Consider the following 27,582-nt stretch of genomic DNA (forward strand, 5'->3'; position numbering starts at 1 on the left):
GCAGTGGCGTTAATGGTTAAATTTACATCCAATAAAGGCAGTGGCGTTAATGGTTAAAGTATTCGCTCCTTACATCCACTAAGGGCAGTGGCGTTAATGGTTAAAGTATTCGCTCCTTACATCCAATAAGGGCAGTGGCGTTTATGGTTAAAGTATTCGCTCCTTACATCCACCAAGGTCAGTGGCGTTTATGGTGAAAATATTCACTCCTTAGATCCACTAAGGGCAGTGGCGTTAATGGTGAAAATATTCACTCCTTAGATCCACTAAGGGCAGTGGCGTTAATGGTTAAATTTACATCCAATAAAGGCAGTGGCGTTAATGGTTAAAGTATTCGCTCCTTACATCCACTAAGGGCAGTGGCGTTAATGGTTAAAGTATTCGCTCCTTACATCCAATAAGGGCAGTGGCGTTTATGGTTAAAGTATTCACTCCTTACATCCAGTAAGGGCAGTGGCGTTAATGGTGAAAATATTCACTCCTTAGATCCACTAAGGGCAGTGGCGTTAATGGTTAAAGTATTCGCTCCTTCCATCCACCAAGGGCAGTGGCGTTAATGGTTAAATTTACATCCACCAAGGTCAGTGGCGTTAATGGTTAAAGTATTCGCTCCTTACATCAGTGATTCATTCCCCTCATGGTAGAGTGTGTGAAGTCCACATCTGGTGTCCCCTGCCAAGATATTGCTGGAATATTGCTAAAACTAAACTCACTCACTTGAAATGACTGACAATGGACAAGAAGGATCCGAAACAAAAAGTGAAACAAGAGATTTGTATACAAGAATTTATTGATAAATGATATGTAAATGACATAATAAATATGTTGTATTGTTTGGCGTGGTTGCTGATGACAAGGCAGACACAACTTATAGATATGAGGACATCAGTAACTACATAAGGACCTCTACAAAACGTCCTTCCGAAGGTATACTACATAGCTGTTACCCATAAATTGTGTCAATAATTGTAGACTTTACAATGCTAACATTTCAATTTCACCACAGTGGGAGAAAGTATGATTAACAGCATGTGTCCTTGTTCCATGCACAGAAACTATACATTTAACTGTCTCGGGCATCAGGCTAACACAGGGAAAAGGGGGATTATAGGAACGCTTCAATCAGTTGTACACCACATCACCCAAATCCTTGACATAGATGAGCAGGGAAAACTTCAAACACTGTAACTGTGTATTGCTAACATTCCTCTATCCATCTCTGCTAATGAAAACTACAGTAACTGTCAAAACGTCTGCACTGACATGACTTGAAAGATAGTCATGATGGTATTCATGGCATTATAGTAAATTCAAAATACAGTAGTGTGTTTTACTGTTGGTACATCTCACTACTAAAATTATGAACTAAGGATGTTAATTTAGTCCATGTAAGAAGAAGCAGAAGAATTTTTAGTCACTTCCAAATACCATCAGGCAAGTTGGATATGACATGTATTGTGATGTTAGCTGTTTGAGAATGTGGACACAAGCGTGTAATCTATTCACCTTATTTACAACAACTAGAACATCTACAATCAATTTGTGAAAACAACTGTTTCATTGTTGATGATTTAATGAGGATCAGCAATTGACTGCTGCTGCTAGATTTGATCATCTACTAAATGCTGCACAAAAGACCTTGAGAGTCCTGATGGAACAAGTGAATGCAAAGTTGAAAATAAATTAAAGCTTGCATAGTATGATATAAAGAAATGATTAAATATGACAGTAGAGTAGAGTAGAGTAGAGTAGAGTGCACCACATGTATTTCAAATAACCTCCATATTTTCTGCAAGGCCTCATGAAATATAATATGTCAGGGACTTGTAGGCCAAGGTAAATCCCTTGTACAAGAACCTTCCATATGCGTTATGTACAACACTCATGTTCAAAGCTCATGTGCAACCCTCTGGTACAACCCTCATGTCCAAAGCTCACGTGCAACTCTCTGGTGCAATCCTCATGTACAATCCATGTCTGTCAATGCAATTGCTTTCATAGTAATGATAGGGAGACCATTAAATGATGAAAAAATGACTTCACCAAAAACACATAGTCACCAAGGACAGCTCAGTACATATTATCACAGTCTCTATGCAGGTCATTAGCAGTTGCTGCTAGCTCTTCCCCTGCTTCTTATCTGGACCTGTGTCCTGAAACACAACACCAAAGCTAGTTCAAGGAACACAGGCAGCACACGTAAACAGTATGTTCATACTCTTACCAATACAAACTGCCTGGCAAATAGGAGACAGGAATCCAAACAGTTTATTTGACTGAATGATACAAATGATGGTAGACTGAAAAGACTCCCTAACACACTGCAAACTCAAGGTCAAAAACACAACTATCACACCATATCAAATATCACTATGAAATTACTGGTACCATGTCTTGTTTATTTCATATAACCCACAAAGAAACATGGATGCATACTCTTTCTGTTCTGCCAGTGTACTATGGTAGGTTGGAAAAGAACTCAAGAACAAGTGAGTATGGTTTCATGCCACTTTTAGCAACATTCAAGCAATATCATAGGTGCTAAGACCTGAAATGGGCTTCACACATTGTACCCATGTGGGGAATCAAACCCAGGTCTTTGATTTGATGTTCTAATGCTTTAACCACCAGGCTACCCTCACCAAGCACTAAAGACCATTCAATGCAATGGAGTACATTATATATATAGACATTGATTACTTCAGTCATAGATTAACAGTTTGTTGCCAAATCATGGGGTGAAAGAAACTTCACTTCTCATCAAATTTACTTGGTGGATGAAATAGAGGAAAGGGTTGTTTTAGAAGGGTTGTTCACAACTGATCCATCTTAAGATGTTTTAATAGGAAGAAATAATATATTTTCATATTTTAAATTAGCAGAATCTCCCCTTTTTGAGTTTAATTTGTGGGTTTTGTCACTGTGTATGTAATAAACACAATTCTGCACACACACAGTGTCCTGAAAAAGATTCCTAAACATGATCCTTCCCCAACAACTGAAATGGCTGGTCTCATGTCATCACCACAGGTGTTGAACAATACATGCACACTGCTAAATCTGTGCTCATCTTCAGTACAAAGTTAAACCCCATTTCACTATCCCCAGAATAACAAACCACTGCAGAATCTGTCCATACCTACTACAGTGCCAAAAATAAATATATACTGGCCTTCCTGCTGATCAAAGAGATACCAAACAATAAAGACATAGAAACATACAAAATATTACTTGTTAGCTCTACATGAGCTCACTATTGATTCACATACTGTGAGATATGAAATACCTGCATGACTTCTTTCTCATTGATGTCCACCAATATCCAGGTGTACAGTTTCCTCAATTCAATCCTCAGTACGGTATACTTCAGGCTGTTGAGGCCTTCGGTCTTGTAGCGACTCTCACTGCCTTTTAACAACTTGTGGCTGAAGCAGAATGGAAACCTGTGATACCATACCCTTATTTGCTGTGGGAAGTTTGAGATTCCATAAGAGATGTAAATTGTGAAAATATTTGACACATTTAAATATGAAAAGAAAACTTTGCTCTGTATCTCACACAGAAATATGGAAGGTGACCCCAAACTTAGAAAACAAGCCAATCATATATGTTTAAGGAAATGGTTGAACACAAATCCCAAGATTGTATTTAATATGCAAATTGAAGTAACTCATGTACAAATTAGCTACAGAAACTGTCTTTCAATTTCAAGTTATTGGTTGAACAAAATTTTCAATGTCAAGATTTGGAAATTGGTGTAATTCTTAAAAAAATCAGATGGACAGGCAAATTCCTTGATATAGCTACTTCTGACAAAATTTTGGTCGTTAGTATAATATAATTTTTGAGGTTTTCAAGGCTGGTAACACAACTTCCATGATAGTATACCCGTGAATGTTTCCGAACTTCAAACATTTGGGTGCGATTTCCTATCGATAACCATATAAACTGCTGGTAACCAATGACTTCCTGACATGTGCATGAACTCTGTAATGCGTGTTTACTACTAATCTAAACTTTCAGTGACCACTGACAGCCTCAATAAAACAAGAGTCATCAGAAGATGACATATCACCCCCTCCCCCCAGCTATATATTTGAAAGGACAATTCATCTGACAGTTACTTGATGTTTCTTAGGTTAAGTTTGAATCGTTTCCATGGAAGTCACAAAAAACATAAATGCAATATATCTGTAAACAGCAAAAGGCACCACTTCAAGATACGTCTCATATATCTGCCAAGATCTGTTGAAAGATATGAAATGGTTTTCGAGTTCTGTTCTGGAAACGAAGCCTATCCCTCCATTCTGAGACAGAATCAGTTCCATGGAAACTAGGAAGGTGATAAATCTAAGAAATCTGTAAATAGTAAAAGACTCCACTAGAGGGTCTCCCCTACATATCTGCCAAGTTTTGCAGAAAGATATTTAGAAGTTTTTGAGTTGTGCTTTGGAAACGAAGCCCATCCCCCCATTTTGAGACTAAGTCCGAAACGTTTCCCTGGAAACCCAGAAAATTATAAATCACAAACACCTGTTCATAGCAAAAGGCACCACGTTGGGGTCTGCCACATATATCTATCAAGTTTTGCTGATAGATATTAGGAACTTTTTTAGATGTGCTCTGGAAAGGAAACACACTTCTCACTTTTGAGACAAAGTCTGAAATGCTTCCATGGAAACTGAGAAACTAAGAAATCACAAACCCTGTAAATAGCAAAAGTCGCCATTTTAGCTTCTGATTGGTATATCTACCAAGTTCTGCAGAAAAGTAAAGTACAGATTTTGAGTTCTGCTCCAGAAACGAAGCCCAGCACTCCATTTTGAGACTAAGTCCAAAACGTTTCCATTGAAACTGAGAAAATGATATATCACTAAAACCTGTCAGTACCAAAGGGCACCACTTTGGGTTTTGACTGATGTATGTAACAAGTCTTGCAGACTAAAATATTGAACGGTTTTTGAGTTCTGCTCCCGAAAAGAAGCCCATCCCACCATTACACTAACACCAAAATGTTCCCTGGAAAAACAAAAGCAAAATAAAAATGGAAAAACTCTGTAAGTAGCAAAAGGCACAACTATAGGTTGAGATTATTATATCTATCAAATTTGGTTTAAAACTATTGAATGGTTTCTGAGTTATGCTCTGGAAACAAAATGATTACGGACGGAGGGCGGGTGAATAGACGGACGGACAGACAAGGTATTGACTATATCCCCCGCATTACATGCCGGGGGGATAAAGACAACAGAAATGCAGTGTCGAGACTATTTAATTGTAATTATTGGTCCAGAATAACATACATTGCAAAACAATTAGGTGATTCAGTCAGTGTCTTACATGTGAAGTCAAACCAACTGTCAATGTCACTCTGACCAAATGGACTCCTTCGGCGATAGTTGTTAAGAAAACAATATCATCAGAAAAAAATTAGCTTCATGTTTGAACTCTGCCGACAGAGTGTTTCATGGGTCACTCATCAAAAATTGTTTTCATTACTAGTATTTCTGCCATGGACTGGTATACCCGATGTTTTAACAGTCTGATGGCGGGTATCACTGGCTACTCAGTGAGTATTGTTTCGGTCAGTGATGTTTCTGCCCACCTTCTCCAATCCTTGAATTGAAATTTGTCTAAAATATTTATATACTAAGGTCCCCAAACTTCGAAATGTAAATCACCTCGAAAGCTTTAGGGGTCTCAAACCTCGAAATTTTAGTACCTTGAAAATGTCAACCAAATTCATTAATAACCATCATGCAAGATGTTTAAAAAATTGGTAAAAATCATTTTGCTCATGTTTTGTGCAGGACACTGCTGCAGATCTGACTTCAATAATGTGAGCAATACAAATGTACAAGGAGTTTCAGAAGACCGTTGGAAGAATGGTATAAGAATAGACAAAAAGCAAGTAACACCAAAACCAACACACTATGGTTGTAATGACTTGTAATAACAAACCCTCAACAGAAAGTTATAACATACTGTCACTGCTTGGGTCTTCGAGCTATATCTCTGCCATATGGTTGGAATATTGCTGAGAGTGGCAAATAGCTAACCTCACTCACCTTGAGCTATATGGAAGTTTTGTCTACTCTTGTGCTAGGATACCAGTTGTGTTGATGCCAGTCTTTGGTGCTACAAACCATTGTCATTGTGGCTATGTCTCCACTGTCTTGGTGAGTGAGGAGCGGAACAGTTTGGGGTTGGCACATTGTGCATTATGATACAACAGACTGAGGGGTTTTATGGTTAACAATGATATCAACACAGGTGCTGTTCTTCTATCATTTTCATACTGAACAATTTGAGCAAACTGTCAAGCTAAGCATACTTTATGGTATACAAGCCTAACTGTTCAGCATATCTTCCACAATGTCTATTCATCATCTAACTGTTTTCATGCCGTTTCAGGACCCCAGACAATTCTTGTTGTAAGGGAGACAACTCTTCATTCCCTATGTATTGATCACCTTGTTTGCCACTGTTTTCCCTGTCATTGTCCACAGGGAGATTTTGAAGCGGTTCAAAATACTTATGCATTCCCCTGATACAGGTCACAATAACTGTGGCAGTGAAAGAACACCACGCCAGACAACATTATACTCTGATATTTACATACCGCTGTGGATTGGGCTCATCTTTAGCATGTGATAACATCTTATACCGGGCTACTTCTGAGGAATATCTCATGATATTTAAATTTTCACTGTGTATCCTGAAACATTAAAAAGATAATGATAAAACAAGACATGCAAGAGAGAGAGAGTGAATGAGTGAGTGAGTGAGTGAGTGAGTGAGGTTTTACGCTAATTTTTCAAATTGTAGACAAAACTGTCAAAGAAGTAGTTTACCTTGCTGTACATAAGAGAGGAGAGAAATAAGGGATCACATGAAAGCAAAAGTGTTCCCTTATTTTTTTCCCTGAGGTTTTTTCACACACCTTTGTATGGCACAGCTTGTGAACAAACATGGAAAATAAATTTCCAATTCATCTTGAAATGTTACTTCTGTTGTTATTTTCCCTGTCACATCTTTGATCTGTATTGTTTGTTAATGTACCCATACTGTTTGAACATTCGACATAACTGAGCTTCAGCTTCATGTCATGGAAAACGTGGAAGAGCTGCAGGTGGCACACATCAGCGTACTCCCAGTTTGCCAGCAGCCAGCAAAAATATTATCAGGGATTAGAGGACACGCATGAATGAGAGTGCAGGGCAAGTCGTATCCTGTGCAAATATGGCCCTGGGTAATCAGGTTACCAAGAAAGCTGACACTGACTTCATTGATTCAGTTATGTCAACACAAACATACCATTCAGCAATAGTAGGAGATATTCCAGTTTTCGAGCATATACATGCATATCAATACATATCCATACAAGTGAAACATTTTCAATGTCACATCTCCCCTGAATTTTCATTTTATCAATCTTGTAAATCCAATGTCCCCTACTCTTTGAATGGTATATTATCATCATCATTGATCTCATCAACAATATTATGAAAAACACCCATTAGGCAACATTAGCACTATCACCATGTTACAAACATACATTATTACAAAATATGACACAATACACAATACACAATATCACACATATACATCTTGGGGTCGGATAGTTATAGGAGGCATATTGGACAACTGAACAGATGTTTCATATTGACTATAAAACTGATATTTCACCATTAATATTGTTAACTCATACAATTTTGCTTTAGTAACTTCATCTTGGTAGATATTCTGAGTATTGGTCTTTGATCAGTTTTGACTATTTCTCTCAAACAAGAAACAGGCAAGAATGGCATCTGATTTCAACTTTGTAGCATCTGGGACATTGTTGTAGATGATGTTCCTGTAGGTGGTGTTGAGATTTTTGGCAGTGTTGATTGTTGAAGGACATCGAGCCTTACAACACTTCCAGTGCACAGTCTCTCGTCGTCAGGTTTTCACTCGGAACTTGTGTACATCACCTAGTAAACTTTGCCCACCCAAAGAATTTGGGATGAATGTGTGCTGAACAAGTGTGTTAGCCATAATGCAATGATTTGAACATTTAACCTAATTGCTCTCTTGTTTTAGTGTCAGTTCACCAGGTCAGTCTAATTATAAGGTGAACTGTGTTCACCAGGTCAGTCTAATTATAAGGTGAACTGTGTTCACCAGGTCAGTCTAATTATAAGGTGAACTGTGTTCACCAGGTCAGTCTAATTATAAGGTGAACTGTGTTCACCAGGTCAGTCTAATTATAAGGTGAACTGTGTTCACCAGGTCAGTCTAATTATAAGGTGAACTGTGTTCACCAGGTCATGGGTGACTAAAAAGTGCATCATCTGTTGTTTTGAGTGATTACCACGGCCCAGTGACCTGGAACTTGGGACATGATTCTATTCCAAACTATGGGACTAGTGCAACAAGGATAAACATATATTCATATCTGTAAAAAAAAATCTATGTGCAATTTAAGGTCAGTTCTATTCCATCTTAAATACAGTATATCTGTGAAGACTGTTTAGGATCTTCAAAATACAGACAAATATATATTGAATCTGTCACAAATAACATTACTCGTATGAGACGGACTAACTAGTAACCTGTTCAGACTGGAAAAAGATATATTTTGTGAAAATGACCTAATGTTTATCCACAAAGAAAGCTAACTGAAAGATATCCAGCATGAAGCAATGCACAGTTTAAATGTAATGTACATGTACACTCCTGAGTGTCACAACACAAAAAGCGCCTTACTTCATAACCATTTGTGGAACTGCAGGAAGAACATCTGTTAACTTGTTCACAGTTGTTCGATATTTTTTATTTCTGAATAAAGTATGATTAAACCAAAATCAAGATTGCCTATCACACTGCCCCTATCTTCCTGTGCTTATGAAGCACCGGCTTCAACTGATTGGCCTCTTCATCCTGCAATCCTCAGTCTGTATTTGGTATTCAGTCTTCTATTTATTGATTGCGCCTACAGACAAGGGTTCCCTGGTGTGTCGTAAGACTGTAAAACTATACTCCTGGACCATACATCACAGAGTGGCCCTATGTACACATTAACTGAGATATGTCTTCATACTGGATACTGATTGACTCACGTGGATATAGTCTGGAGTACTGCATCATGCACAGAGTGGCCCTATGTACACATTAACTGAGATATGTCTTCATACTGGATACTGATTGACTCACGTGGATATAGTCTGGAGTACTGCATCATGCACAGAGTGGCCCTATGTACACATTAACTGAGATATGTCTTCATACTGGATACTGATTGACTCACGTGGATATAGTCTGGAGTACAGCATCCTGCACAGAGTGGCCCTATGTACACATTAACTGAGATATGTCTTCATACTGGATACTGATTGACTCACATGGATATAGTCTGGAGTACAGCATCATGCACAAAGTGGCCCTATGTACACATTAACTGAGATATGTCTTCATACTGGATACTGATTGACTCACATGGATATAGTCTGGAGTACAGCATCATGCACAGAGTGGCCCTATGTACACATTAACTGAGATATGTCTTCATACTGGATACTGATTGACTCACGTGGATATAGTCTGGAGTACAGCATCATGCACAGAGTGGCCCTATGTACACATTAACTGAGATATGTCTTCATACTGGATACTGATTGACTCACATGGATATAGTCTGGAGTACAGCATCATGCACAGAGTGGCCCTATGTACACATTAACTGAGATATGTCTTCATACTGGATACTGATTGACTCACATGGATATAGTCTGGAGTACAGCATCATGCACAGAGTGGCCCTATGTACACATTAACTGAGATATGTCTTCATACTGGATACTGATTGACTCACATGGATATAGTCTGGAGTACAGCATCATGCACAGAGTGGCCCTATGTACACATTAACTGAGATATGTCTTCATACTGGATACTGATTGACTCACGTGGATATAGTCTGGAGTACAGCATCATGCACAGAGTGGCCCTATGTACACATTAACTGAGATATGTCTTCATACTGGATACTGATTGACTCACATGGATATAGTCTGGAGTACAGCATCATGCACAGAGTGGCCCTATGTACACATTAACTGAGATATGTCTTCATACTGGATACTGACTGACTCACATGGATATAGTCTGGAGTACAGCATCATGCACAGAGTGGCCCTATGTACACATTAACTGAGATATGTCTTCATACTGGATACTGATTGACTCACGTGGATATAGTCTGGAGTACTGCATCATGCACAGAGTGGCCCTATGTACACATTAACTGAGATATGTCTTCATACTGGATACTGATTGACTCACGTGGATATAGTCTGGAGTACAGCATCATGCACAGAGTGGTGGCATGAGTTGGAATGTGCAAGGTACACATTTACAACACTACATTGTGTCCTGGTATACACAGACTGTACAAGAACTTGGGGGATTGAAATGTAAATGAACACAATATGTATTGTGATTTATCATATGATAGCTGTCAGGTTTATAGAACATAATTATGTAGTCAGGCAATTCTAGTAAACTCTCCCATCAGAATACAAATTTAAATCTATGATTGTCAAATGAACTAATCCAAAATTATATATCACAAAAGTCGCTGCATATGAAGGGGAAGATTCTGTCCAAAATCTATGAAAATTCATCAGTACAATTCAAGCACACTTCTAAACGGATTTGTCGCAGGAAATCCAAGTCTGGAGTAACTGCCTTGAGAGACATTTCAATGTTGGAGCACCAAGAAGGACAACAACAATGTTTATTTTACAATAGGAGTGACATTTCACTTGCTTGATAACATTGTTACAATCCACAATGAAACATTGCTCCCACTGTAACAAAGAAGTGGTTCATGTACACACCCAATAAAAAGTTTCTGTAGTGTAAGGCTCATTGTGTAAATGTTGCAACTTACTTCAGTCAACTAGATTTTGCTAAACATTCCATATTGATTAAGTTTAGATGTACTGTTTGCACATGAACTGATGTATTGTAAAACAAATTTGTAACGTTGAAAAGATTATTGTCATGTGTTCAGTAAATGATGTAACTCGGTGAAAATTGGCAAATTTTTAACCAAACTTTACAAAACGTAGCAGTTCACATGCACGATATCTGCATGAGGCTTGCAACTGGTTCGCCTAAGACACTGGAGAAATTCACCTTCAGTGTAACCATACACACACAGAGAACATATGGGAAATGCTTTAAATGAGTCTAAACTATACACCTTGTTATCCTCACCACGTCTTGAGAACACTGGCTATAAAGTCTATTTAGTTGTTGATGGATGTCTATTAAGTGTGGTTAGATACCTACTGCAGTGTTGCTAGATGTCTATTAAGTGTGGCTAGATACCTACTGCAGTATTGCTAGATGTCTATTGTGGTACTGCTAGATAAGTAACAAGGTGTTGCTAGATACCCAATACAGTTTGCTTGACATCTATCATGGTGTTGCTAGATACCTATCACAGTTTGCTTGACATCTAACAAAGTGTCGCTTCTAAGATACCTATTACACTTTGCTTGACTTCAATGCTAGATGCCAACTGATGTGTTGTGAGATACCTACTGTGGTGTTGAGAATATATACATACAAATATAAAGACTTAAGACCTAATGTACAAGAAACAAAGTCATGTTGATATTGTTAAGGTATTGCCATGATATCTACACATGAAAATAATAACAAGATCATCACATGTTTACCATGTGAGGTGTCTGGGTATTACCTGTTAAACATGTCATCGTCTTCGCCACCCCATCCAAAATACTTGTTGGAGAAGCCGTTCACCTGTATAAACTGTTCCTGTGTCAAGGCACTGACTCCGCCAAATATCTGTGTGTAGGGCAATCTGTAAGAACAAATACACATACTTCAACAACATATGTGATACCTTGTGTTTATAAATACACCCCAGTGGGCTGTGTTTGTTTACATTTGAGATCCAATCCCTTCAAATTTGCTGTAATTCCTCCAGTTACTTAGTGGGGCCTTAGCACAGGAGAAAAGAAAAAAAAAAATGCAACTTTTCATAAAGTCCAGTCAGTCTAAAATATCGGATTCAAACCAGATTATGGAGATAATTTCCAATAACAGTTGACATGACATGACTGAGTCACTCGAATGACCTTCTCTATGCTCAGAAACATGTCTTAACTTTTTTACCTGAACAGGTCTTCACACAGGAATATGAATCAAGGAATGGTTCCATAGGATAATAAGACAATCAGATGGACAACATAGACACACACAGACACAAGATCATGTTTGCACTGTTACTTTAATAAACAGTTTGTTACTAAAACACTAACTCAACGTATAAGTAAAATAGAAACTCTGTGTGTGTGTGTTTTTGTGTGAGTGTTTTTGTGTTTGTGTTTGTGTTTAAACTATGTATTATACAGTTTTTCATGCCCTATCAGTAAGCAATGTCATCTGTGGTCATCCAGTAATCACAACCATGCAATGTTCGGATCATTCCAGGAAACAAGAGGAATGCTTCATAAGATCATGAATGCCTGAAGCAACAGATATGGTTACAGTATGTCTTTACATACTTCCCAATTTTAATCTTCTTGTGCAATAAACGTTGGTCCCTTGGAATCAATAATGCTTTGAAAGTCAACGGATGTGCCCCAGCTAGATAAGCCTGGACTACCAGAACACAATTTCATTTAAACCAAATCCAGATCTGGTTGAAAGTGGGAAGGTGTTTTGGGGTAAGTTCCACATCTGTTGATGTGCCATATGCAGTTTGTATGGTATATGGAAATGACAAGCTGAATAATTCATAATAAGAACAGTTTTGTTGGCCCTGTGATCACATATCCATCAGGTCATGAATCCTGTAACCTTCATGAATACAGATGAACACATTCTCTATCTTCTCATCAGGCAATGAATACATCTTGCAAGGCAGTCATGCTGTGTATAATAATACTCCATGTTACACAAAAGATGTAACAACAGAAAACATTAAAACCTTATTTAACCACAAAAATGGACAAAGACTGTGCTTCCTTACTGTTTTTTCAGATATTTTCTATTCTGCAAAAGCTAAATTTATGCAGAAAACTATCAATCCAACCATATAGTTTTGTTAGCACCAGACCAATACTCATGAAATTCACCAAATTGGTAAAATTCAGAACCTTGTAAACCATGAACTGTACTCATTCTTTTTGTAAGAGTTGTGTTTTGGGTACTCCATACAGCTTGAATATTGCTGAGAGGCCTTCCTGCCAAGGGCAGTGGGGTAGCCTAATAGTTAAAGCATTGGCTCATCATACCAAAGAACCAGGTTCAATTCTCCACATGGGTACAATATGTGAAGGCCATTTCTGGTGTCCCCCACTGTAATATTGCAGGAATATTGCTAAAACTAACACACTCACTCACTTTCCTTCAACATTAAGCTGACATCCCATGTTAAGTCTCAAATCAGCATCAAACTCAACTCACTCACTCCAAGATCAAGCATTTGGAATGTTAAGATTTACAGATTTACATTTTCTGATTCTTCCTGAGTCCAGGCTGTAGCAGATTCCACAATGACCTTACCTGTACTTGAGCTTGTCAATAGCCACGGACATGTGCCTGGGCATTTCTGGACAGGTGTAGAGGTTTCTGTCATCCTCGGGGATGAGGTCCACGTCATGGAAGATGAAGCAGGTGTAGTTGTGCAACTTGATGGACTCAGCGTAGCCGATGTTGAAGAGCATGGCTCTGTTGAACTTCACATCTGACACCTGCACAGACAAAGTACTTACTTTGTATCTGAATCCTGTTCTAAGTTGGAAAGACCACATTTTAATGTGCAACTTAAAGAATGTTTGCAGGGAATGGACACTGATCTGAAGAATGGGTAAATAATGTCAGGTTCTATTGTTATGATATGCATGCTCTTTATGGAATTCTGAGACCTGAGTGAGTGAGTGAGTGAGTGAGTGAGTGAGTGAGTGAGTGAGTGATGTTGCTTTCGGCTGACTTCAGCATTATTTCAGCTTTGTTATGGTAGAATGTAGATAACCAAGACTGACCAAAGGGAGAGGCTGGATTTGTTTAAATAACTATCATAGTGAGGGTGACACCACAAGGGCTTACTTATCTAATACGCATGTAATGTATTAGACATGATGAAGATTATCAAAATAAGTATAATTTTATTGTTTTTAATAGAAATGATTGTCTCTTGTCAGTTAATCAGTTATGGTAATAGAACACTTCCAAGAACAATGGGCAAGAGTTTCCCTAGTGGTTAAGTAATGTTAGCTCTAGGTAATGCAGGGGGAACACAAATGTCAGTGACCCACAGTATCAACCTGGTTTGTCAATGACCAACCTGACCATCTACTCCTACTCTGCAAAATAACCTGACCTTAAATCCAAATGGCGGTTGCAATAATACACAAATCAGTGTCACTGAAATTTTCAACCGAATTCATGATGTTATGTCATCCAAACTTAGGAGTTGACTGTGGGAACTGTCCAAATGCACATACACAGATACTGTAGACACTTGGTCTCTAAACACTGGTAATACACTTGATAAATTCTCTCTGAGTTGCACGAGCAGCAGATTTAGTCAACCTGTACCAATAACAGTGAATAGTGTTCGGCAAACAAATGACCATCTCCACTGAGAGTAGGTTATAAAACAACCTCATCCCATTACCATGTTATCTACAAATCCCTTGGAACGATGAGACTGATAACTGGATATGGTATATTGATTATTCCAATAATGTACCACCTCGTCATCAGATGTACAGTCCTCTACTCAGTGCATTTGCCTTAGGGGCTTAGACATGGGGTACTATATTTTGAGTAAAGCTGACTGTGAAATATTATCGATTGGTTAATGCTTACATGTATACAAATATGAATTAATGAATACAGGACACTGTGTGCTGGCAATTATGTGCCTGACTCTCAGAGTCTGGTTTCAAATCCTCGATGGGCCTCAACCTAACAAAATAACTACATATATATATGTATGTACATAGGGGTAGCCTGGTGGTTAAAGCATTGGCTCATCATACCAAAGATCCGTATATATTTTGCTAAGAAAGTTTAATTCTAGACATAACACGTTACATGGCTGCCTTAGTAACTTTATTTCATCTCAGATTTAATCTAACAACCACAGTTACAAGATAGTATATATGTTGTTGAAAACATATTCTTGTTACATTTTCCCTTCAGCTATCTGCCATCTGGAAATAATGCTCACTCAAGGGTTAAAAAATCAGTTTTCATTTCTGGCAATCAAACAACTCTAACTTACTTGTCCATGGGATACTAGATAATATCCACATATGGATTCAAACTACAAATAAACTTGCATTTCATTTCATATCTGCTCAAAATGTAGCTATTAAATTTCACAATGATAATAAAGAAGAGTTATCTTTCTTTGCTATTTATCACTTCTCAATAACTAGTCCACTAAACATTAACATCAAATACAAAGTTGATTTATTCTTCCATATTCTTTCATCATGATTATGTCATAACAATCAGAGAAAAGTGGAAAATTCAGACAATTTACTTTCTTAAAGTCACTTGCCCTGTGGATTTTAAACACATTCTAGAACCCCTGCTCACCATCTTATAAACACTTTGTGCCTTCTCTTTTTAACTACGAGCTCATGTCAAATTGTACAATAAGCGAGAGATCATAATTTTAGCAGAGACATGCAAGTCCTTATATAGATATACTGTGAACTGAGAGGACAAGTCAACCATGTGCTGTTTTCTGGAATTATGTTTGCCTGACAACCATTTACTCCAGAAGTAATATTGACAGAATGAACTTATGGTTCCGTGACAAAGATTCTGAAGTCAGGTTTTAGAAAACAATGGATGATGCTGGTCAAGAGGACTTCAATCACAGAATGACCAGTTTGTTATATTCAACATTATTCACTTACTGGCTCTACAACAAAGATGCCATAGTCGAGCTCCTGTCGCTGCAGGAAGTGATGGATGTTGGTCATGAAGATCTTGAGGTGGGACGGCCTGTCCCGGAACGGGATGATGATAGCCACATGGTGTCGAGATGTGCAAGTTTCGGGCCACCACCGACCCCCAACTTTCACTGCAGAATTCATGGCCTCGATATTCCTATTGCTGTACACATTCTTGTCAACTTTCACTGGACCCACTAGGAAATCAAATAAACAGTAAAATTTTCCACAAAAAATTAATACTTCACCATTCACAAACATAGACATAAAGATTCTTATTTGACCTAAAAGGTAATATGAAAGTCACCTAGCATAAATAATCATTTCAATAATAATCACTATTCACAACTGAACAAGTGCCATTATTATGTCTTTAGTGACATTTAAATTTTGCTCTCTGAGAAAATGTTACTTGACCAAGATCTTTATGTATAAATCTTCTTTTAATACTTTACAAACAACATTTTGGGGTCATTTGTGATTCCTTAGCGTAAAACGTAGTCATGACAGTAAGGTTACATTTGTGACGTCATGGTTAGAAAGAATAATGGTGGATGTGTATGCATTACAGTTTCAGTGCAAAAAATACACTGAGATGGTTACAAAATTATACTATTGAATAAAGCTTAGACTTACCTAGATTAGAAGGTATGAGGGGACACAGAGGCAGCTTGGGCTTATCATTGGAGGTATCTCTGTTTGACTTTCCTGTCAACAGATGTCGAAGACTGTTTCCTGAAGTGTTAGTTTTCTGTTTCATCAGGAAGCCTCTCAGGTACATTGACATCCCTGATGTGGAGTTAAAGTGCATTGTGAAATTGAAGACAAACTCAACTGCCAAAAGACATGCCAGAACCAATGTCACTATCATGAATTTGCTGAAGAAGAGGGATCGTATGTAAGCCAATGTTGCCCGAATTATGGCTATTGGTGAGATTCTCATCCTCCTGCTTGTCGGGATCATGCTGATTATGCAAGGCAGTGACGTGATTTAATGAATAGATTGTTTCCATCTCTTCATGTTTACAGATGTGTATCACGTCTGAGAGGGACATTCACCTCCATCTGAAGACAATAAGAAAAATATCACAACGTATCTCACATGATCCTTGAAACTTTGGGATCCCCCCCCTGCGAATGGTCCAAGTGCTAAATTGTCATATCAGTAATGTTGGTTGTTTAACGCTGCACTCAGCTGTCTGTAAATAATTAGTCTGGACCAAACAATCCAGTGATCAACTTCATCAGCATCGTTCTATGCAGTTGGGATATATAGATGCTTCATAAACCGTCTTCACTGTTTTCATTTTACACACACTGCACCAATTTGACATCTTGAAGTATACACACATTCAAACTTTCCTTCAGCAAACATCAGATGTCCCAACTTAAACATTGTTTCTTGAGCACAGCTGACAGTTGCCAGGACAATATTTTCATGTACTAGTTTTAATATTTCATAGTGTACCAAACTTATCAAGCCACATCCCAATGGTCTCATGACGTTGTGTTAGTTTAATAGCCGTTTAATTTTTTTAACAATCGTATGGGCAGGGGTTGAGCGTTCCAAAGTGACAGTTTTGTGTGGCATTCATTTGCTCTGTTTCTCTTTCCGGGAATGCATGTGCAACAACGTATTACATGTTTCAAGGACGAAACCACTGACATCATGTGGCATGGCATGTGCATGCATGTTGGATACATGTCACAAATCTCTGAGTTTAAATCCTTATGTGTCTACACAGATTTGATAAATTTAGATTTTAAATTTTTGTATGTACAGTTTCAATATGTGCCTAGTATATGACAAAGACTGGTGACACAATATTGTTATATAATTCCTTGTCAGTTATCAATGAATCAGTCTGTCTTCAAATAGAACTTAAACAACTGACAATGCTAAACCTACTCTTCCTGTTCAAGCAGGACAACCACATTGAAAAATGAAAAATGGTTAACACACATTCTATGGGTGAGTCTTGAAAAAGCAATTTTTAAGTCTGTGAAACATTGTAAGGTTGTAAGCTGCTTTCAGCAATATACCAAGCAATATTCCAGCATTATCACATCGGGGTACACTATAAATGGGCTTCGCACATTGTATCCACAAGGGGAATCAAACACGCACCGACAGCAAGATATGCCAATGCTTTTACCATGAGGATACTCTACCATCTGTATGCATAGTATACAAAATCATGGTTGCAGTGCATTCTGGAAGATATATGGCACACTTACTATATACTGCTTATCTGGCAATAAACACAATAATTTTGTTTTTTTGTTCCAATAAACAGGACTTTTATACAGATATCTGCCGATCTAGACAAGGCTTACCAAAATATTCCCTGCTGATTGATACTGGGAAAGAATACATTCTATTCATAGGTTTTGCAGATTATAATTCATGATGGTTGAGATGTTAACCTACCTGCACCAAGTGCAACCTAAGATAAAACCCTAAATGCATCAGTCAAATTCAAGTTGCACTGCTTTCACTGCAATATCTAATGACAAAATATGTTACTGAATTATTTTTGTGTTTTATTGAAAAGTATACCCACTCAAAAATTGACTTGCACCTGGTGCAAGTAAGACTAATAACTTGGTTGCACTTTGCAATGTTGGGCTGCTCTAGTAAAAGTAATAAAACACAAAAACGAACCATATACATTAACCAGCAACCAATGCCAAAAAATCTGTGCAGCACAGCACTGTACGAATCTCATGTGCAATCTCATACTTGATTTTGTCTTTCACTTCAGCTATTCAGAAAGATTATGCTTATATTTCATTTAGTAAGTGGCAGCCACTAGTTCTGATGAGGCAATGCCATTATCAGCAATTAGCTCTCTTGCAGTAATGGTATGGATTTTGGTCAGAGGCACGTTCTTCCTTAATCCCATGAGATGTGGCTTGAGTAGAAACATGAAAAAGCTATTATTAATATGCTTTGTATCATGAACTCATGTCTACATTTGTCATATTAGTCATAAACTGCTTACAACTTCAATAACATTCAACCATCATAACACCTGCCAAGCTAACAGATGAGGACAATGTATTGTCCTTCTGTCTTTCACAAACACATCGGCAATGGCCATCTACACAGCTTAGGAACACAGATGACGATGATTACACATTGATAAATATCTGTATGTCTTCAGAGTATCTCTCTGCTTAATGCCAGCACTCTTAACAGGATTAGCCATACAATATTCTTTCATCTCTCTGTCTGCTACCAGTTTATCCTCTGCCCACTGTAACTGGAGTAATGAGTTATTCATCCATGTTGCTGATTAATTGGGGTTTATAATGGACTGTCTGTCTACAAGGTCAAGGACACGTCTTGTCCCACTGAAAACCTTTGACATAGTTCATTCTAGGGCTGCAACAGTTTGTAAACAGAAACAGGATGCTGTTTACTTTACACAAGAAAACTGATGCAGATAATATATGCTACTGAAGTCACATAATGGTATCTATAACACTCCACTCACAATTATGGAAACCAGATAAATTATTGAGCAGCATGTATGGTTTAACTGCCATTTCCACTCCAATCAGAAACACAATCACAGTTCAGATTGCTACTGTCACTGTCACTGTCACTGTCACTGTCACTGTCACCCCAAAGAAACCAGGACATCCATGTCTAAAAATACAACTAACCTACCTAATAAACTGGTCCAATAGGAACCCCATTGTAGTGGTTCCCCTGTGTGGTGGTTCCCCATTATAATGGTGGTTCCCATTGTACTGGTGATTCCCCATTGTAGTGGTGATTGTCCAATGTAGTGGTGATTACCCATTGTAGTGGTGGTTCCCCATTGTAGTGGTTGTTCCCATTGTAGTGGTTTCTCCCATTGTAGTGGTGGTTCCCCATTGTAGTGGTTGTTCCCATTGTAGTGGTTGTTCCCATTGTAGTGGTGGTTCCCCATTGTAGTGGTGATTCCCCATTGTAGTAGTGGTTCCCCTGTGTGGTGGTTCCCCATTTTAGTGGTGGTTCCCCATTGAAGTGGTTGTTCCCCATTGCAGTGGTTGTTCCCATTTTAGTGGTGATTCCCATTGTAGTGGTTGTCCCCATTGTAGTGGTGATTCCCCATTGTAGTAGTGGTTCCTTATTGTAGTAGTGGTTCCCCTGTGTGGTGATTCCCCATTGTAGTGGTGATTCCCCATTGTAGTGGTGATTTCCCATTGTAGTGGTGGTTCCCCATTGTAGTGGTGGTTCCCCATTGCAGTGGTGGTTCCTCATTGTAGTGGTGGTTTCCATTGTAGTGGTGGTTCCCCATTGTAGTGGTTGTTCCCAATTCTAGCGATTCTCCCTCATTGTTGTTCCCCCATTGTAGTGGTTCCCCATTGTAGTGGTTTCCCTGTGTGGTGGTTCCCCATTGTAGTGGTTGTGCCCCATTGCAGAGGTTGTACCCCACTGTAGTGGTTGTTCACCACTGTAGTAACTGCACCCCATTGTAGTGGTTGTACACAATTCTAGTGGTTCCCCCTTATGGTGATTCAGCATTGTAGTGGTTCCCCATTGTAATCGTTCCTCTGCGTCACAGGTGTTTGCCTATTGCAGAGGTTGTACGCCATTGTAATGGTGCTTCCCCTTTGTAGTTGTTGTTCCCCATTGCAGTGGTTGTACCCCAATGTGGTTGTTCCCAATTCTAGTGGTTCTCCCTTGTGGTTGTTCCCCTGATGTAGTGGTTCCCTGTGAGGTGGCTCCGCACTGTACTGGTTTCCCTGTGTGGTGTTTCCCCATTGTAGTGTTGGTTCCCACTTGCAGTGGTTCCCCTATGTGGCTGTTACCCTATGTGATAGTCCTCCCTCATGATGTGGGGTTCATTGACACTCAACAGCAATCATGATCATATACTCTTCAAAAAAAGTAGGGGATCTTCATTTTTGTTTATTTATGGTTTAAAAAATTTAGGAGATTTAAAGGACTCAATCAATGTTGATATGATAATATTGAATGTTTTGAGAGTGCATCATAATTTGCACTACCTTATACAGCTATTTGGAATGTATGTGTATGATTTTCATTTAAAAACAAACGACTAGAAACAAACACTAACAATGTGTGATGCAAGATGCGTGTCACAATTAATATTCTACTTGATTTATCAACCTTCTTGAAAAAATGTCAAAATCAAGAATGGGGTCCAATGCACATGTATGGGGTTACTGCACTGTGCATGTGCATATCATGTGTTGTGTTTAGGGGTGGTAATAGAGGGAAATGGCAGTGCGATCATAAGATGTCTGTCCTTGAAACATTTGTTAACGTTTACACTTCCTATCCAAATCAAATGTTCAGGTTCCCCTACTTTTTTTGAAGAGTATATATACTGTATTTATAAACTGTGTACCCAGCCAACTACTACTGAGACCAATGAACAAGAAATGGCCTTCAGCAACCCATGCTGCAATAGTGTGCTTGTCATACAAGGCAACTAACAAGATTGGTTGGTCAATGACTTAGTTGATGCATGCACTGTACTACTGTATCCCAGTTCGACAGACCGAACACAACCAACAGTGCATGATGAAATACAGTATGAAGCAATCCCTGCAGGAAAAGGTCACAACCTACAAACTTGTGCCAACCACATAGGCTTGAGAGTCATCATGATACTCCGAATATCACAAGTGTGGGTGATGTGAAAACATGTATATTCAAATTTCTTTTCATAATTTCAGTCTGTAGGATCTTTATGAAGAAAACAATGAAAAACAACATTCAGATCTTACATATATCTCATGATATAAAAATCTTTAAAAAAACACAATTTTTCACCAAGTCACTCTCCTCATGACCTGACATGCTGCTATATTCCCCCCATAAAGGTAAGAATCTAAACACAAACATGAAACATAGCTCACATTTCAGGGCAGACATAATAATCTACACTTAACTCCTTCCGTTCAGTTGAAACCCATGTCTCAACAGTTTTTTCCCTATTTTATTTTTCACAACACAAACACAATGCAGTTTTCAACATTCCAGTTAAAGTCAGATGTAACCAACAACCGCCATAACATGATATGATCATGCACATACTACACGAACTGACTATCAGCAATGACAACACAGACCACCACTGACATGGCCGAACTGACTATCAGCAACGACAACACAGACCACCACTGACATGGCCGGACTGACTATCAGCAACGACAACACAGACCACCACTGACATGGCCGAACTGACTATCAGCAACGACAACACAGACCATCACTGACATGGTCGTGCAAGGTAGCCTACCTCAGTGACCAGCCTGCTTCAGTGACCAGCTCGACCATGTTCTGGTGTGCCTGGTGCCCTACTTGCTCCCAAATGCCTCAGTCTTGTTTGTCCTGTCAACAGCTATCTCATCCCTTCCGATAAATGCCTTGTTGATTGTTCGCCTTAAAGCCAACAATCGTCTTAAATGCTTTGTACCCACTCTGGATTGCTAAAGATCAACAAATATTTCTTGATTAGATGGGATGTGCTGTGTTTGTTGTCTGTCGTCTCTAGGAACACTATGTCTGGCTTCTGGTGAATGAATAATATTTCATAAATGTTTCAAGAGTAATCACATATTCTTAACAGCACATTACATACACTTCATTGTTATAATAGTCACCTTGTTCAAACATTAAAAAAATCTCTATATGAACAAGATCACTATTCTTATTCCTAAAATTTGTAATTTCTTTAATGACTATTTTAGCACTACTCCAGGAATATCAAAGGGTGTTCTTCACATGTACATATATAGTACATATTTTGGGAATCAAACCTGTGTCTTCAGCATGAGTGAAAGCATTAACCCCACAACAAGTGCACAACTGTGGGCCATATGAAAGTGAAAATGTATCTGAATCTCTGATATTAACAGTTCAGATGTTCATTGTTATATGACTGTTAAGTTCTGGCAAGACACAACACCCATCCATGTTCAACTCAGATTCCATTCACTCAAAGAAGTAAAAAGTTCTGCTAGATACTCCTCCTTGCCTTTAACATACTGTATAGAAGTGTAGGAAAAACCATGACTACAAGGGTTTACAAGAGATTGTGAACCCTGTAGGGTGGGATGGGGACCATGTGCCCATGCATACATTAACCCATTCATTATTTACTTAAGCAGTTATATTCAATAACAAAGATACTATGATTTCAGGAAAAAATTGATGGTAAATGTTCTTGTATTCCAGACAGACAGACATCTTATGAAGTAAAGTGAAAAGTTTTTTGATGATAACTCATCATGAAACGGGGCTAACAATTTGTGTATACACACTTTCTGCATAATAAAATGGTTAAAAAAATGCTCCATCAATAAAATAATATTCAGTAAAATATCTAATTGACTACTTGTCATTTGGCTCATTTGTTTTTAAATTCACACAAAAATAACTTTGTCAGCAACCAAAGATTTTCTTCTAAGAATTATGTGATAGTGGCTTTTAGCCCCAGCCACAGGATTTGTAACCCTTAAAATAATGAAAACCAATTGCTTTACCTGTGTGTATAAGTCCCAACTGGCAGATGCCTTGTCACCATTGAACAAGGGTCAGGGATGACCTTGGTTCCCTACTAAACAACCTGGCAACACTGGCACTCACTGATAGCATGTGGATAAAGCAAGGGATATAGATGAAATCTTAAAAATAAATCACACTTTGCAAACACTTGCAGCAAGGGTGGAGCTCATAAAAGCCTTCTCCTGACAGGCTTTGTCAGTTTCTACTGATAATTATTATAATTTAGAAACAGGGGCAGGCAAGTGTACATAAAAGCACCATACTGACTATCTCATACACAAGCTGTAGCAACAGAGATTATTTTGTAAAGGGCCCGGTTTCATCTGACTAAATTTGTCACACAACTTACACATTCATCTCTAAAACTTGACTTCTGCATTTGTGAAGTAGTTCAATAGTGGTCCATTGTGGCTTGGAATGAATGTGTCCTTATGATCAATTGGAAAATATGTTTTTATCAAATTTTTATGTTTGAATTATTTTCATTTGTTTTGTGGGTAAGTTTTGTCGTGAAATTCACCAAAATATATTCAAATAATATTTGTAATTATTTTATCATGTTTTTTGTTATCATGTGTGATGAAATATCAGGTACATTATACAGTTTGGTTGATTGAATTTTAGACAACAAAATAAATTTATTAAGGTCTTACTTGTCAAACAGAGAATCAGTTTGAACTCAAGATTCTTTTTCACTTCATGCAGATAACATTTTTTAAATTCACTTTAATTATATTACAGGTTTTATTTTGTATTATACTTTCTAAAAAATGTAAAGATGCTAGTACTTTTGAGGGGTTGAGTCCTATTCAAACCCACAATCTCTGCATCCAGCACAAAAACTGACAAAGTAAGTCACCAAATCCACTCTAACGCAACTGGGCTTAGAGAGTGGGTTCGAATCCTCAATGTGATTCAATCCAACAAAAGAACTAGAACCTGCACTTTACTGAGAAGGTGTAATCCCAGATATAACATGTGCTAGATCTGATCACGTTCTGAATGGCATTGTTAAATAAATGATAATACACCAGCACAAATTACTTTTAGTTTTTTTATGTATTTTCCAAGTTTTTTTCAAAGTTAAAATACTCATCTAAGCCCTGTTATACAAAGAGATTGTAGCACTAAGGTGAACGTTTACTTATAGTGCTACAACCGTATTTAGGAACGAGGCCCTGGATTTTGCTGTAAAGGCAAAACAAACAATGAACAAATAATGTACCTACTTTTCACTTTTACTTTAAACACGCATAAAAAACTTGCAAGTTGGCTACAGACTGTTTTATGTTCACTGGTTCATACCATGCCAATCTGTAACTTACAACATTAATTTATCAGTGAGTATCAAGTTATGATAATAAACTACATGCCCATAGCTCTCGCTGTACACATTTATTCCATTCAGGTGAATGCTTATTTCTGGGAACAGTATTTTTTCATGCTATTGTCACACATATTGGTCCTGAATATAGCATACAGCATTGTCTGCAAGATCTGTCTTTTACACAATAATGAAATACAATTTTAGATTGTGCTGAATATCTACCACAGCCCTTATTCTCAAAATGTTTGTAGCCCTAAAAATTCTTAATCATTCTCAAAATGTTTCTAGCATTAAAATTTCTTTGATTGTAGTCAATGTGTTAAGAATGGGCTTAAGAAATTCGTAGAACTACGGACGTTTCGAGAATAAGCTAGCCAGTAAATATTATGTTCATCCATTCTTACTTTGTATACATATTGGACACAATATTTTGTATCTTGTATGACCCTCTTCAAACTTCCAGAGTCTTGTAATTGGTCCCTTGATGTAACAAAATATGACTCCATCCTGAAGGGTCCCTTCACACAAAAATATACAAATCAGTAAGAAATCAGAGAAACTCAATTTGAACTACGCTACCATACTGTTTGTTTGGGAGTCACAACCTTTGTGATAGGACAGTTTATGTACAGTTTGTATGCTGAGCGAAAGACCAGTTGAAATACGTGGTCTATTCAGTCATCATGACTTTCACAAAATGTCTTTTGGAATAAATGAGATTTTGACAAAACAATAACTGGCTTCTCGATGCTCACAGCTTTGGAAAATACATTTTTAAGTGAAAAGTGAAATAAATGTGGACAGTTTAATCAGTAAATAAAACATTTTACAAGAACACGTTCAATGAAATAAAAATAAAAAGTAACGATTACTGGTTTTTGGACCGAGTACGGTAATGACCATAAAACAGATGGTGTTGGTCCAAAAGTTACCAAAATGTTCCAATTATCCCAATATGATGCACTGCAAACAACATATACATCCATCTACCAACATGATAACTACGCCGAACAAGCACGCACTCAGGCACCATACAAACAACTCCATGCCATAACTAGCAAGTCCACACCATTTTTAGATCAACGTTTCAGATTTTTAAAACTATTTTGCCAAGGTTTGTTGATACATCAGCATTGCAACAAACTTTATCTGATTAAATTCTGTCCATCCGTTCTTGATCAACAAGGTGATCAAGTCAACTACTGTCAACTCTGAGAAATGTCCACATTTCCATTTTTGTGAAAAAAACGTCACACCTATTTATTTCAAGTACCAAACTATTTTAAGTAAATGTTGTTGAACCACAAATATATTAATAGTCTTTTCTATCAGCACAGTGCTTTCCAGAGGAAAAATGTTTCATCTGGAATTATACGTCTTCTTTGAACATCCTAGAACTTCGAATCAACGTATGTTTCAGGTCTGCAGAAGAAGAAAGAAACGGTTCATTAAACATCATGACTGATGTACAGTGTCAATGTTGGCAAAATCAGTATCTAAACACTAAATTATTGAAACAGATTCAAGTTAGAGTCAAGATTATGAAGTGCTACCTTTGTTTTTAATCAGTTAAGATGAACTTAAGATTGTAACATGTTTTCATATATTCTAATCTTAAACCTGTATCACCAGTGTTGAAGATTCAATTTACACTGTGCTTTTAAAGACAGTGCTGAAGATACCATGTTTCAAACCTGAAGCAAATCTGATGCTGAATTATATCAGTGTATGTTGCGCGTGTGTTGTGATGCTGTAATGTGCAAAAAATACTCACTCTGTACCCAAATCTACATCATGTGTTTATGTAAGTGCTATGACATCCACAAATGAATAATGCTGAATTCTGCTTAAATTAAAAGATCAATAAACTATTGTCAGTTTTCAAATATTACTATTATTAGCCACAATTTTGTGTTCTATGGCTGTCACTTTTGGATACAGACAGAAAATACATGTAAATCTGAAAATAACATACATATTGCGCAAGGTATTTGAAACAAATAATGCTTTCCTACCTGTTTAATAATCAAAGTACACACATTTGAACACTTTAAAACAATGAATGAGTTAATGACACGATCATTGTTAGCTGGATTCACACATGGAGTTGTCTGCCCCTGGCAATACACCCCTCCCTCACACAAATCTATCTGAAATGTGCATCCCTGGTTACATTAAGTTAAAATTTGTTTTATAATGGAGAGGATTGATGTGTGCTTATGATAAAAATAATCTAAAGTGTGCCATCGATTGATAAAACAAATTTCAATGTTCAGCAATATTTTAAATTGTTGGAAAACTATGAAAGAACAGAGCAGACCAACCTTTTTTGCCAATGGCGCCAACGCGGGAATATCTTCTGAAGGGACCAGTCGTTGTTTTTCACCCAAATACATCGTGGAAAAAGCCAGAACGCGTAACACAAGGACCCCCAAAATTGGACCAGGTTTTCATGAGTACTACAGAGTTACGTCCCTTGGCAACTCACTTAGTGTGGACTTGCTACCATAACAATTCGTATTGCCCCGACTTACCTCCTGCACAGAAGTTCCAAGTTGGTGAAGTAAAGAGGTCTTTAACAGATCTGCTATCGTCCTATGAGATGTGTTCGTTATATTTTAAAAAAAATTACCACATTCCCATCGCGACGTCGCTTTGAAGTTAACATTGAGACTGATCGTCTTTTAGATATTCGAAGCATCATGTGGAATCTTGCGGCTCGTATT

General features: G+C 37.8%; 1 protein-coding gene across 2 annotated transcripts; it reads right to left on the reverse strand.

Moving 5' to 3' along the window:
* Nucleotides 1-772: 772 nt before the first annotated feature.
* LOC137286789 (beta-1,4-N-acetylgalactosaminyltransferase bre-4-like) lies at nucleotides 773-27,582 on the reverse strand. Of its 2 annotated transcripts, none has more exons than XM_067818785.1 (8): nucleotides 22,262-22,334; nucleotides 16,632-17,060; nucleotides 15,960-16,192; nucleotides 13,588-13,775; nucleotides 11,756-11,878; nucleotides 6,623-6,718; nucleotides 3,287-3,425; nucleotides 773-2,153 (listed from the first exon to the last, which is right to left on the reverse strand). In XM_067818785.1, exons 2-8 carry the CDS (start codon nucleotides 16,957-16,959, stop codon nucleotides 2,118-2,120), a joined length of 1,143 nt encoding a protein of 380 aa, XP_067674886.1. In that variant the 5' UTR covers nucleotides 16,960-17,060; nucleotides 22,262-22,334; the 3' UTR covers nucleotides 773-2,117. The 2 variants fall into 2 exon arrangements, with proteins under 2 accessions (XP_067674886.1, XP_067674885.1); XM_067818784.1 differs by lacking the exon at nucleotides 22,262-22,334 and adding an exon at nucleotides 27,391-27,582 and having other exon boundaries at nucleotides 775-2,153.

The sequence above is a fragment of the Haliotis asinina genome, chromosome 6 (genome assembly GCF_037392515.1).
Source record: "Haliotis asinina isolate JCU_RB_2024 chromosome 6, JCU_Hal_asi_v2, whole genome shotgun sequence".
In the NCBI taxonomy this organism is placed as follows: domain Eukaryota; kingdom Metazoa; phylum Mollusca; class Gastropoda; order Lepetellida; family Haliotidae; genus Haliotis; species Haliotis asinina.